Below are 13,688 nucleotides of genomic sequence, written 5' to 3'. Positions count from 1 at the left end.
CGTTGCCGCTGTTACTGACAGCTTGTTTTAGGCTAGGATCCCTGTATGGGGTAATGAGAGACTTATTTTCTTTTATTTCTTTATGCCCCCCCATCCAGCAAAACTTTCTGCTCGTAACTCAACATTGCAATTCAAGAGGAAAAAAATTCAGCTGCTCATGTCTGGAAAAACGTGTATGTTGGGTCTTCAAGCTCCTACGACATGAAAGCTTAAGTCGAGTTCAGTTGTATTTCACTTTTCTGTGCGATACATGTGGATTGCTCAGTTACATAAAAGGAATGTTTTAGGAATGAAACCACTTTGTTGTTTTGATGAGAGCGTCTTTATTTTCATGTTGGTCATGATAGCGCTACTTGGATAGCTCCGTATGTTTTTTTTGGTGATACTTGGTGAAAAATGTTTGAGAACCACTGCAATGCGGAATCATGAGAAAGGAATTTTTGCCGTGGCGCATATACATTATAGCGTATTTATACACCGTGATTCTGTGACTTGCATCACACTTTGTTTAGTTGCATCCAGTCCTCCGTTCTGTCTACTTCCCAAATTGAATATTAGCTTTAAAGTGGTGAGGAAAGCACGGTCCAAGACGCTGACTGCTGATATTTGTGTTTGCTTAAACTTGAAACTTGCAGTCAAACAACGGTACTTTGGGGTTTTTGCGGCGCAATGTTTGGCGGCGGCAGCTGCCGGGAGTGGAAAAACCTGTTTGCAAAACACACACACACACACGAGCAAGCAACACGACGCATCTTATTTGCTAGCCTGATTGACGGCTGTGAGACGGCTATTTGTTTTCTGTCCTGCATATTTGTTACAGGGGGTGGGGGGGGGGGGGGGGGGGGGGGATTGGCCTTGCGTGTTTGGGGTGAATGCAGCAAAGAGCCCGTTCCCACTAGTGTCTCAAAATAGTCACCGAGGGCTTTTCAATTATCCGGCCGCGCTGTAAGAAGGGGCCCAATCATAAAACCAGACTGTTTACCTCCTCTCTAAATCTTGCGCCGCCTTGATTGAGGGGGCCGTGCAGAAGGCGGCGCGGGATACAAAGCACAAGGTCGGGACGGGTGGGAGTCGGGAGATAATGCAGGACCCCCCCGCCCCCCTTCCCGGATGTAGCGGATGGGAAGTGAACACCAGAGGGGTCAGGGAAGAAGCAAATTGTCGGTCTTTGAAATGATTTTGACACATGAATTAATGTAATTTTCCTTGAAAAAAAAATCAAATAAAATTACTTTTGGTGTGTTTTTTTTTACTGAAACGTGCTCCAGTCAGTGGCCTGTTAGTTGCAAGTTTGTATTTGGTGCTGGCAAAAGCAAACATTCCGATTTTATAGTTTGACTGTATATGGTGTGCTGCGGTCGTTGCCAGAAGCGTTTCCGCCCCCCCACCCACCCCCATCCGTGACTGTCAAAGGTTAAAACAAAGTTGACAAAGGTATTTGTCGATTTGCCGCACGCATCAAAAGAAAACTATAATCATGTGGAAACATTTTATGAGGACACTCCCTCGACAAGTCATTACTTTAACGTGTGTTTGGGTGTCGGTCATCTTTGAACCTTTCCGCGCGGCTTTTTCCACCGGTTGAAACATCCGATCCGATCGGCGCCATTCAAACTCAAACCGTAGAAATATTCCAGAAAGGTGCTTTGTATTTATTTATATATAAAGATAGGATTATTTCTATCTCAATTATTAATACGCATTTAATGGTAAATTTAGGTGATGTTTAATTGAGCAGGTCAATCCCGACGTAGGACCCCCCCCATCTGATGTGCTTCCCCCGCCCGGAGGCTCAGAGGATTATGCTGATTTTTTTTTTCATCAATATTTCAGCGCTTATATTAACATTAGCCCCCTTCCATGCCACGCTCAACGGGAAAGGTCACGTGATGTCGGGACGTCGCGCAAGGGGGCTCTCGCTCCCTGAGGATATCGTAGGAATACGGCCCCATATTGCTTTATGGAATGTCGATTTGTTGCGATTGGTCTTCGGAAAGTTTGTGATTGCTCACCCACGTTCAAATCAAATGCGTCGCAGTTCTTCGGGGTTTGAATGTGCTGCTCGGCCACCTGAAGGTTTTCGGGGAGTGTCAAAAAAATGTGACTCAGTCGAGAGCAGACCTCTGACAGCGTTGAGATGTTATCTGTTGTGTTACTTAGTTACACTAAACCACTACCATCTACCCCCCCCCCCCCAACTAAATACTCAACCCAAAATGATTTAGCGCCACCCCCAGGCGTTTCTTTCCCTCTCTTTTATTTATGTATTTATTTATTTGTTTTCGGTTCGTTTCAAGAGGGATGACGGCTTGGAGAAGCAGCTGTGAGCAAGCGATGTGTGGTGCGGTTAGCTTCGTGACTGGTTAGCCACTACTTGTCTGGAGTTGGATATTAAAATATGAACACAAAATATAAAATTCATTCAATTTGAGGCTGTTGAACGTCAGCATGTGCGGGACATGTGTGATCCAACCCGTTTATTGGCGAAAGAAAGACAAACGGCAACGTTTCTCGTGTTGAGTGCGCGCGCCCGCCAACGGCCTGAGTCGGCAATGAATGCGCGCGGCCCGTCACTGGCGGCACGGACCGTACAGTGCTTTTTGTCACTTCCTGGCCATGTTTTTAAACCGGAAATGTGCACATTCAGCCTTATTTTATTTATTTTTTGGATGATGAAATCATTGCTAATTATTGGATTGAAAAACAATCAATTGAAATCACGCAGCATAGAACAAAAATGGAATATAATGTAAAGCAATGATAAGGGTTAAAACACACATGGAGAGAACGACCAGCAGGGGGCGATGTGGCAGCGCGCACATCCTGGCTTGTGACGTATTGGCAGACTCGGCGTGCAGGGACGAACTTTACTGCCCTATTTTCCACAGGTGAGTTAGCCAGCGTATTAATTTGGGGATTTTGAATGACAGATTTTAAAATATTATATATATTACAAATATTAAATGTTTTGAGTGAGTCGTTTTTCTTGCATAAAATTCCCGCACTTCATGTCGGCGTGCTGTTCCGCAGTTTTGTGCCATCTTTGAATGGGAGTATTTTATGCGCCCCATGAATAAAGTCGTGTAGTGACAAGAGGGGTTGAGAATTGTATGAATTCTTGTTACTTTCATAACATTCAACTTGCTTTTCAGCGCTTGGCGCTCGCATCCAAAGCGTGTTCTCCCTGCACTCCGGCCCTGGAACATTTCCACCCCTTTGCAAGGATGCAAAGTGAGCAGATTTCTCACATGCGTAAAGACCGGAGCCAAACGAATAACATTTTTCAGATGAAGCACCTGCCAGTTGGGATTTGGGCTTTTGAGAATGCGGGGGGATGAGCGCAGCGTTTATCCCTGGGAGACCAACTCGCTCGGCTCGCGTTCATTTTGAACTTTGACGTTACCTTGACTGACAGCCAGATTACATCCACCTGTTTCAGACTGCCTGGTGTTATTAAACACAACGCGGTGTGGATATCCAGCGGAGAGAGCGTGTTGGTTAACGTGCGACGTTAACTCAATACCACCTTGCTCCCGTGCCAATTTTATTCTGGAAGCTTTTTCACGCAAACACTCACTTCCCTGACATGTCACGTGGAAGGAAAAAAAAAAACGTAGTCAAAAGATTTTTCTACAAAGCACCTAAGGGCCGACCGTGTTGCAATATGAGTTGCAAAACGGTCCTGCACATTTCCAAAACTTTCTCAGAACCATCCAGCTATGAACACTTAGGACTTCTGCGCTACTGTATTTTCATGGCATCGCAACTCATTGATGAATGTGCGGCACGGTTTACTGCGAGTGCTGACTCAGAGCTGAGCATTCATGGAACTCCCACGCACCCCAACACTCCAAACCCTCCGGTTACCGCGGCAACACACACACCGGATGAAGGGCAACGCTTCAAGGTGTGTTGAGAGTGAGTTTCATTCCCGCAGAGCAGGCCTTTGAACCGTGACTCCGGTTCGACAATGTCAGCAAGATAAGGGAATTCCCTTCCGAGTGCCCCACCCCACCCCCCCTGCAGTCACCATGGCAACCGGCAGACAAACAGCAGGCCAGAGAGTCAGGCAGCGTGCCAGAGGACTCCCAGGAAGTCCTCAGGGTTCCCTGGGGCCCTTCGTCAACTTGTTGTTGTTGTCGTTGTTGCTATAGAAGTGGCGAGCGAGTGTACAGGTGAGAGCAGGTTCCTTCTTACAACTTGACAGGGATATAAATAGAAACCTTGATTCGCGTGGCACACTGAGGTCACAGCTCATGTGCCTATTTTTTTTTCCATAACACAAATCATTAGTGGCTGCCATGTTTGCATTGTCAACTACCGTAGAACAACATAGCAACTGCTCATTGGCATTCGTCACAACGTGAACTGCGCTGAAGAGACTTGTGGGAAATTTGAAATACTGTTCTATCCTTTTTCATTGGAGGGTGTTTTTTTGTGGTTTGTTTGTTCTTTTACGACAATTGTATTCTTTTGTTCAAATTTTAGGATATGAGTACATTTTAATCAATTTTTTGAGTAAAATACAGTCATGCAGACGCAAATAAAAATTGTTTCACAACTCCTGTAGTTTTTGTTTTTTTTTCCTCTAATGTACTTTTCAGGCAGTTTATTTTATTTTCTAGGTCGGAAGTACATTTTCCATTCAGTAGATTGATTTTTACCTAAATCTTCAACCACCCAATCAGGTTAGTCACTTTTGACCTTACTTTTCCCTCCTCAACTTTCATTTAGGTAGTTTATAATGTTCTATTGGCCTTCATTTTGTTTATTTATCCTTTTTAAAATGCCATTTTATACTTTTTTTCTCCCTTTCAGACCAACCAAAAATAACAAAACACAAAAGAAGCACGGAAAAACAAAAGCGCGCAATGACGTCACGGCGGTTACAGTCACTTTGATGGAATGAAGTGAATTTGAAGCCTTTTGGCGAACATCAAACGAACGTGTGGCGTGCTGGCATCCCGCAGACATTTTTCTGCGTCCTTCCTGACCCTTGAAGACTGCACGATCACGCGTGTGCGTGTGTGTTATGTGTCGAGTGTGCACATGGTTTAGTCGTGGCCGCCAGGGAGCCGTGAGGCGTGCAGCCGCGAGCTGCAAACACAAAGCAGCGCCATCTGCACGCCTGGAGAACTTCCAATGTCAACAACACACACACACGCACATGCACATGAAATGGGGTATGCGTGTGTGTGCATGAGAGAGAGAGAGTGTGTGTAGATGTGAAAGCAGGGTTGCAATGAGTAACAGCCTGTCGTTGCCATGGCGCCCGAAGCGCATCTGAAATACTTCTTAGTTTTCATCAGGGACAGCTCCAGGTTGTTGTTTTTTTCCTGTACCCTAAAGGGGGGCTTGACCGACACATGGGGGGGAGAAAAAAATTCTGAAATGTATATATTTTTTGTATTTTACAATCAAAAACATGCTAGAGCGGCTACGCAGCCCCGCGAGGCCTGTTGAAGTGCCATCCAAGTTTTTTTTAATGAAAGAAGGAGAATAGGAAATGGCAAAGGCAAAACCCAAAATTTATCAAGAAAGTAGTCATTAAAAAGGAAATGGGGAGTAGAAAAAAATGGGAAATAAAGAAACTCGTGGAAATAAAGTAATTTTTCGGGGAAAGGTGTTCGGAAAAAATGGAGAAAAACAAAAGAAATGGGAGACAGGAAGCAAGAAGTACAGTGAGTTAAAATGCTTTTTGTCTTGTTCTAACCTTTGTAGAACAAGAATAAAAAAAGTTTTAAATCCCAACGAGCTTGTTCCTTTTTAGGTGTCTGTCTGATGTACTCTGGCGCCATCAAGTGACCATTAGAAATATTACACGTCATAACATCATTACTGTATTGGACGACATTGTAGTTTAGAATGTCCATGAAAAGTATTTTTTTTAAATATTGCTATGGTGACGATTTCATGATATGCCATTCAAGTCTTTGGTATTTACAAACCGAATACCAATTAATTATACCATACGGCATCCACTCTCAGCGATATCGATTGATTACGTTACCTGTATCTTAAAATCAAATCAACAAGGCTGACCTCTCCTTGCTTCTGCTGCAGCTGCTGCTGTTGCATCTTCGTGTATCTGCAAAGCACCGCGTGAGGCATCCTGCCAGCATCACAGCCTCCATCAACGAGGCGTGACTTTACGTGTGTAAAATCTGTCATTGGCGTGCGCGCGCACACACACACTCACTCACTCACACGCACACACACTTTGTCGAGTGAGTTTTGGAGTGAGCGAACTGGTTTTTCCGGGGAAATTCAACGCGGAACACAGAGAACGTGAACACACCAAAGGTGCGTGGCTCGCCAGACATCCACCTTTAAAAGGTCCGTATATATTTTTTAATATCCTTAACTGTTTTTAACAAATCATATTAGGTGTCATTATTACGACTACTGCTGGTATTAAGAATAGCTGTAATAAAAATTAACAGCGGTGGTCAAACACCCCACCCACCCACACTCCCCCATTTGACGATTCTACAGGTGGTAAGGATCTACATCCGCGGGAAAAAAAAGTAGGGCGTCGCCGTTGCGTTTGAGTGTCTGCGCTGAACACGTGTCTTGTGCAAGTGACATCTCGGCAGCAGTGCCTCAGCTTGTTGGGCTCTCTTTCGTTGTAAAGAAGCAAACGCTGCTCTGCGAGGACAAAAATGGAGGCGATGATGAAGGGACTGAACAAAGCCAAGGAAGGAGTGGTGGTAGCGGCGACTAAAACCAAGCAAGGAGTGAGTGGCGCGGCTGAGATCACCAAAGACGGAGTCCTCTACGTCGGTGAGTCCCCCACTGAATATCGGCTCATTGATCAGCTCATTTTCGTTGCGTTTACTCCTCGCCATCACGTACTGGACAAGGTTTTTGTTTGTTTTATTTTATTTTATTTTTTACTATTTCAAATGAGGCTTCGACTTCACATATCGCCATTTAACCTTGAAAAATTTACAATTGTAAGACCATATTATTCGATTCTAATATAAATTTCATTTATCAAGGGTAGGAGTATCAGTGGGAGATGGTGGATTTCAAATATGTTTCAATTTTTAAACAGTAGTATTTAATTGTCGATTTTTATATCCCAGTGATATTAATTTTTCAACGCTTTGACTCCTTTTAACCTTGATGAGCTGATGCATGAATGTCAGTAAATTTTACCGAACTTATTATTAGGAGCAACAGCTTTACAGCTTGGAACCAATTCTTATTAAAACATTTGTGAATTAAAAAAAATAAATTTCAAATTCTCTTTGAGAACATTTTTGTTAGTAATTACTAATTACATCATTTCCATTAGATGACCATATATAGTAAGGCATTTTTCTTTTTAATACACAAGCATTAATAGAAAGGCTTTTTTTTAAAAAAGACAAGCGTGTTTGGTAAGGTGTTTTTTTGAAAGACAAGCATGTATCATAAGGCGTTTTTTTTCTTTTAAAGATTACCATTTATAGTGAGGCGGTTTTCTTTTAAAAAGACGAGGATGTATAGTAAGGCATTGAAAAAAAAGATGATCATGTACAGGAAGGTTTTTTTTTAAGACAACCATGTTTTTAGCCGAAAAAAACGACCATCTGTAGAGTAAGGCGTTTTTAGCCGAAAAAAACGGCCATGTATAGTAAGGTGTTTTAGCCGAAAAAGACGACCGTGTATAGTAAGGTGTTTTTAGCCGAAAGAAATGACCACATATAGTAAGGCGTTTTTAGCCGGGAAAAAAACAACCATGAATAGTCAGGCATTTTTAGCCCAAAAAATGACCATGTATAGTAAGGCGTTTTTTAGCCGGAAAAAAAAACGACCATGTATAAAAAGGCGTTTTTAGCCGGAAAAAAGGGCCATGTATAGATAGTAATGCGTTTTACCCAAAAAAAAAGGACCTTGTGTAGTGAGGTGTTTTTAGCTGAAAAAAATTACCATATATAGTATGCCGTTTTTACCCCCCAAAAACGACCATGTATCGTAAGGAGTTTTTAGCTGAAAAAAAGGGCCATGTATAGTAAGGCGTTTTTTACCGAAAAAAACGGCCATGTATAGTAAGGCGTTTTTAGCCGAAAAAAACCGACCATGTATAATAGTAAGACATTTTTAGCTGAAAAAACGACCATGTATAGTAAGGCGTTTTTGACCGAAAAAAGCGACCATGTATAGTAAGGCGTTTTTAGCCGAAAAAAAGGACCACGTATAGTAAGGCGTTTTTAGCCGAAAAAAAGGACCATGTATAGTAAGGCGTTTTAGCCGAAAAAAAGGACCATGTATAGTAAGGCGTTTTTAGCCGAAAAAAACGACCATGTATAGTAAGGCGTTTTTAGCCGAAAAAAAGGTCATGTATAGTAAGACATTTTTAGCTGAAAAAACGACCTTGTATAGTAAGGCGTTTTTAGCCGACAAAAAACGACCATGTATAGTAAGGCGTTTTTAGCCGGAAAAAAAGGACCATGTATAGTAAGGCGTTTTTAGCCGAAAAAAACAGCCACGTATAGTAAGGCGTTTTTAGCCGAAAAAAACGACCATGTATAGTAAGGCGTTTTTAGCCGGAAAAAAAAGGCCCTGTATAGTAAGGCGTTTTTGGACGAAATTTTTAGCCGACAAAAACGACCACGTATAGTAAGGCGTTTTTAGCCGAAAAAAAAGGCCATGTATAGTAAGACATTTTTAGCTGAAAAAAACGACCATGTATAGTAAGGCATTTTTAGCCGAAAAAAATGACCATGTGTAGTAAGGCGGTTTTAGCCGAAAAAAACGACCATGTATATATAGTAAGGCGTTTTTGGACGAAATTTTTAGCCGACAAAAACGACCATGTATAGTAAGGCGTTTTTAGCCGAAAAAAAGGACCATGTATAGTAAGGCGTTTTTAACCGGGAAAAAAAGGACCATGTATAGTAAGGCGTTTTTGGACGAAATTTTTAGATGAAAAAACGACCATGTATAGTAAGGCGTTTTTAGCCGAAAAAAACGGCCATGTATAGTAAGGCGTTTTTTTCAGCTAAAAATGTCTTACTATACATGGCCTTTTTTTTCGTCTAAAAACGCCTTACTATACATGGTCGTTTTTGTCGGCTAAAAACGCCTTACTATACATGGTCGTTTTTTCTGGCTAAAAACGCCTTACTATACATGGTCGTTTTTTTCAGCTAAAAACGCCTTACTATACATGGTCGTTTTTTTCCCGGCTAAAAACGCCTTACTATACATGGCCGTTTTTTTCGGCTAAAAACGCCTTACTATACATGGTCGTTTTTTTCTGGCTAAAAACGCCTTACTATACATGGCCGTTTTTTTCGGCTAAAAACGCCTTACTATACATGGTCGTTTTTTTCGGCTAAAAACGCCTTACTATACATGGTCGTTTTTTTCTAGCTAAAAACGCCTTACTATACATGGTCGGTTTTTTTTCGGCTAAAAACGCCTTACTATACATGGTCGTTTTTTTCAGCTAAAAATTTCGTCCAAAAACGCCTTACTATACATGGTCATTTTTTTCAGCTAAAAATGTCTTACTATGCATGGCCGTTTTTTTCAACTAAAAACGTCTTACTATACATGGCGTTTTTTTTCGGCTAAAAACGCCTTACTATACATGGTCGTTTTTTTCTAGCTAAAAACGCCTTACTATACATGGTCGGTTTTTTTTCGGCTAAAAACGCCTTACTATACATGGTCGTTTTTTTCAGCTAAAAATTTCGTCCAAAAACGCCTTACTATACATGGTCATTTTTTTCAGCTAAAAATGTCTTACTATACATGGCCGTTTTTTTCAACTAAAAACGTCTTACTATACATGGCGTTTTTTTTCGGCTAAAAACGCCTTACTATACATGGTCGTTTTTTTCGGCTAAAAACGCCTTACTATACATGGTCCTTTTTTTCGGCTAAAAACGCCTTACTATACATGGCCGTTTTTTTCGGCTAAAAACGCCTTACTATACATGGTCGTTTTTTCAGCTAAAAATTTCGTCCAAAAACGCCTTACTATACATGGTCATTTTTTTCAGCTAAAAATGTCTTACTATGCATGGCCGTTTTTTTCGGCTAAAAACGCCTTACTATACATGGTCGTTTTTTTCAGTTAAAAACGCCTTACTATACATGGTCCTTTTTTTTCAGCTAAAAATGTCTTACTATACATGGCCGTTTTTTTCAACTAAAAACGTCTTACTATACATGCCGTTTTTTTTCGGCTAAAAACGCCTTACTATACATGGTCGTTTTTTTCGGCTAAAAACGCCTTACTATACATGGTCGTTTTTTCAGCTAAAAATTTCGTCCAAAAACGCCTTACTATACATGGTCATTTTTTTCAGCTAAAAATGTCTTACTATGCATGGCCGTTTTTTTCGGCTAAAAACGCCTTACTATACATGGTCGGTTTTTTTCAGTTAAAAACGCCTTACTATACATGGTCGTTTTTTTCAGGTAAAAACGCTTCACTGTGGAATAAGGTGTTTTTCGGCACCCTAACTCATGTTCCTACTGTAATTGTATTCAAATATAATGTTTGTATTTATTTATTGACACTAATGAGCTTTGTCCTCACTTATTTTATTATTCAAATGTGCTGAATGATTGATATTCATGCTGTATTAATGGTATATTTTATTAGATTTCACCCATCATTATTTTCTCATCGACTTTCAGGCACCAAAACAAAGGATGGAGTCACAACAGGTATTTGACAATCTATCTGCCATTAAACATAACACAAATTTGCTTGAAGGTCAACAGCAATGTGCCATATTTCCCTGTACGGCCCCCTGGGGAAGGGAAAGTGTGGCTGTCACAAACAAGCAGAGGCACCCATGGTGCCCTCCCATGAGTCAGCCATGTTGGCAGGCTCAATGCAAAGAACACCTTTTACCCATGACGAAAGGTGAGACAGAACGGGACACCCTGGATATGCAATGCACAAAGATTACAGACAGTAGAGGGTGTGGTCGTTGTTCTTTTAACTGAGAGCCATACGACATTCAAAAGTGCCTGTTGTCATCCTCTGTATTTTTTTTCGACAGTTGCAGGTAAAACGGTGGAGGGGGTGAGCCAGGTTAGCGGAGCAGTGGTTAGCGGGATGACCAACATAGCCCAGAAAACAGTGGAAGGGGCGGGCAACATCATCGCCACCACCGGATTGAGCAAGAAGGATCCTGCCAAACCGGTGAGAACAAATACTTGAATAGCAGACGACGTGTAAGAAGGCAGTGCTAAAAACGGATCCTCACCAACGTGTAACTAAAGCTAAACATGAAGTGTTATGAGAGCCACACATGTGGGTGTGGCTTAAAAAAACACAATGGTCATGTACATATAACTTTCTCAGAATATTTCAACATTTTCCCCGTCATGCTCCTCCAGCGAAAGGACCTTCCCCAAATCTGTCCTCTTTATTTGTCCCACACTGGGGAAATTTTGCAGTCGACATCTCCTGTCGACTCATCCTCGGCATCCATCTTTTTCACGTGCACTCAAAATGGCCGTGTGACCTTGAGCCGTTCGTCATCCTACGGCTTCTTCCGTCATCTTGGCTGATGTTTGCTCTGCCTCGTCGCTCATCGGTCCGGAGGAAGATTTCCCCTGCTTGAAATAAATCAATCGCATCATTGACAATTTACACGTGATGTTAAATGTTGAACATGTCTGAGGATGACGGCGTTTCTTTCCTGAGTCACAATGCATCACCATCAAGTGAGAAGACTCTCGACAAGTGGCAAGGAACAAGTGCTTTTGTCCGTGCAAAGGCCCTTTTAACGCGATGACACCCGCGGCGAGTAATCAGGCTCTCCATCCCGAGGGATGCAACAAGCCACCTGGAATGTGAGCCCGCTTCTAATGACGAGTCCAACTGGCGGCAGATGGACGGACTGACGGGCGGCGCGTCATCCTTTAGACGACGTGGCCGCTTATCAGTGAGGATAAAGCGGTTCGGAAAATGGATGGATGGATATCTTCATATTTTCACCTGACGTTTTCACAAAATGTATTTTTTTTGGGGTGACTTTTTTTTCTATCCATTTTTTTTTCAAATTGGCTTTTTTGGCGTTCTCCCATCCATTTTCAAAATCGCTTATCCTGAAGATGGTCGTCAGCCAGTCACTGAGTGGGAATCGAGCCCACGCTGCCCGCACACAAGTTTGGCGTGTTTAGCACTCCACCATCAGCGACTCATTTGGTCCAAGATAGAAAGACAGACATAAAACCCTGAGTACGAATTTGTCTCCATTATCTTCCAGAGCAACGACAACGCCACCGCGCAAGATGCGGCCGAGTCTCCGGTGGATACCGACACCACTGATGCGACGGAGGTGAGACAAGACAGCGTTAAAATTCAAACAAACACTTGGGCGGTGAATGCGAGCGATGACACCTGATCTCATCTTGTCTTACAGGACGACACAGACTAAACATGTTGTAAGACGGCCGATCGGAACATTCCACGTTTCTCTACCGTCGTGCCTCGTCGTGGTCTTCTATGATGTCCGTGAGCATGTAAAATTGACGGTGTGTGTGTGTATTGTGTACGTCTTTTGCACATCTGCAATTTGACCTCAGGTGTCTTGGTTATGATAATTGTAATTTACTCTCGCTGTTCATGTTTGTCAGTCATTAGCACATTTAACTCGACCACAATTAACCACCTAAGTGTCTCAATAGGAACAATGACCATGACGATATCTATTTTTTTTTTTGCGTCCGTTTGTGGAACAATATTGTAATTTTCAGCATCAAATTGAAACGCAAAAGTATGCGCCGGTACTTGTGGGTATGATGTCATAGAGATTTAGTGTTGAATAAAAGTATGTGTTTAAAAGTACTGGTAACTCTTTTGGTCTCGATTGGGGAAAACACAAACAGTAATTTATTCTAGTAGTAAATATATGACAAGCGGCCCGGTAGTCCAGTGGTTAGCACGTGGGCTTCACAGTGCAGAGGTACCGGGTTCGATTCCAGCTCCGGCCTCCCTGTGTGGAGTTTGCATGTTCTCCCCGGGCCTGCGTGGGTTTTCTCCGGGTGCTCCGGTTTCCTCCCACATTCCAAAAAACATGCATGGCAAGCTGATTGGACGCTCTAAATTGTCCCTACGTGTGAATGTGAGCGTGGATGTTGTTCGTCTATGTGTGCCCTGCGATTGGCTGGAAACCGATTCAGGGTGTCCCCCGCCTACTGCCCGGAGACGGCTGGGATAGGCTCCAGCACCCCCCGCGACCCTAGTGAGGATTAAGCGGTTAGGAAGATGAATGAATGAATGAATGAATAAATATATGACCATGTCCTTTTTCTACAAGTGACAACTAAAATATATAAAACATTGAAACTTTATTTTTTTCTGTTTGTGATATAGAGGAAAAGAAGACATTTTACTCACAAGGCAATATTTGTTGAATTACTTAAGAGTGGCCACAAATATTTTCTCTAAAAAAGTGACTGCATATGCGACCGCTGAGGAAAAAAACGGATTCACGAGCAATTTATGAACACGAGGGATTGTGCATTGTCGCACGTTTGCCGTACGTGTGGAGTTGACACCAGAAGTGTCATCAAACAAAAAAAGTGAAAGCATCGTCCTTGTGAGGTGGGAGCGCTCATTTCCTCTTTCTCCGCTTGAGAGCTTTCCACTCTCCCTCCTGCGTAGCCAAGCTGCCGAAGAGTTCCTTGACCTTCCTCTTCCTTTCCGCATCCCTGCGGGGGAAACG

At 42.4% G+C, this 13,688-nt stretch overlaps 2 protein-coding genes across 5 annotated transcripts in view; one reads left to right on the top strand and one right to left on the bottom strand.

The window, feature by feature from the left end:
• Positions 1-6,171: 6,171 nt before the first annotated feature.
• The window catches only part of LOC127590898 (alpha-synuclein-like), an 18,049-nt gene continuing 10,532 nt past the window's right edge, over positions 6,172-13,688 (top strand). Inside the window, exons 1-6 of one of the 3 annotated variants that reach the window (XM_052050485.1) lie at positions 6,172-6,336; positions 6,635-6,783; positions 10,642-10,671; positions 11,013-11,155; positions 12,228-12,299; positions 12,384-12,404. In XM_052050485.1, coding sequence (XP_051906445.1) covers positions 6,663-6,783; positions 10,642-10,671; positions 11,013-11,155; positions 12,228-12,299; positions 12,384-12,398 — 381 coding nt within the window. In that variant the 5' untranslated portion in view covers positions 6,172-6,336; positions 6,635-6,662 and the 3' untranslated portion in view covers positions 12,399-12,404. Of the gene's footprint in view, positions 6,337-6,634; positions 6,784-10,641; positions 10,672-11,012; positions 11,156-12,227; positions 12,300-12,383; positions 12,809-13,688 lie in introns of those variants that run through there. The other 2 variants (XM_052050484.1, XM_052050486.1) reach the window with 2 other exon arrangements.
• The window catches only part of nop14 (NOP14 nucleolar protein homolog (yeast)), a 6,188-nt gene continuing 5,962 nt past the window's right edge, over positions 13,463-13,688 (bottom strand). For both annotated transcript variants that reach the window (XM_052050399.1, XM_052050400.1), the window contains one exon: positions 13,463-13,674. In XM_052050399.1, coding sequence (XP_051906359.1) covers positions 13,578-13,674 — 97 coding nt within the window. In that variant the 3' untranslated portion in view covers positions 13,463-13,577. The remainder of the gene's footprint in view (positions 13,675-13,688) is intronic.

The sequence above is a fragment of the Hippocampus zosterae genome, chromosome 18 (genome assembly GCF_025434085.1).
Source record: "Hippocampus zosterae strain Florida chromosome 18, ASM2543408v3, whole genome shotgun sequence".
In the NCBI taxonomy this organism is placed as follows: Eukaryota; Metazoa; Chordata; class Actinopteri; order Syngnathiformes; family Syngnathidae; genus Hippocampus; species Hippocampus zosterae.
Note: the sequence above shows the minus strand (reverse complement) of the source record. Positions and strands in the feature narration are given on the sequence as shown.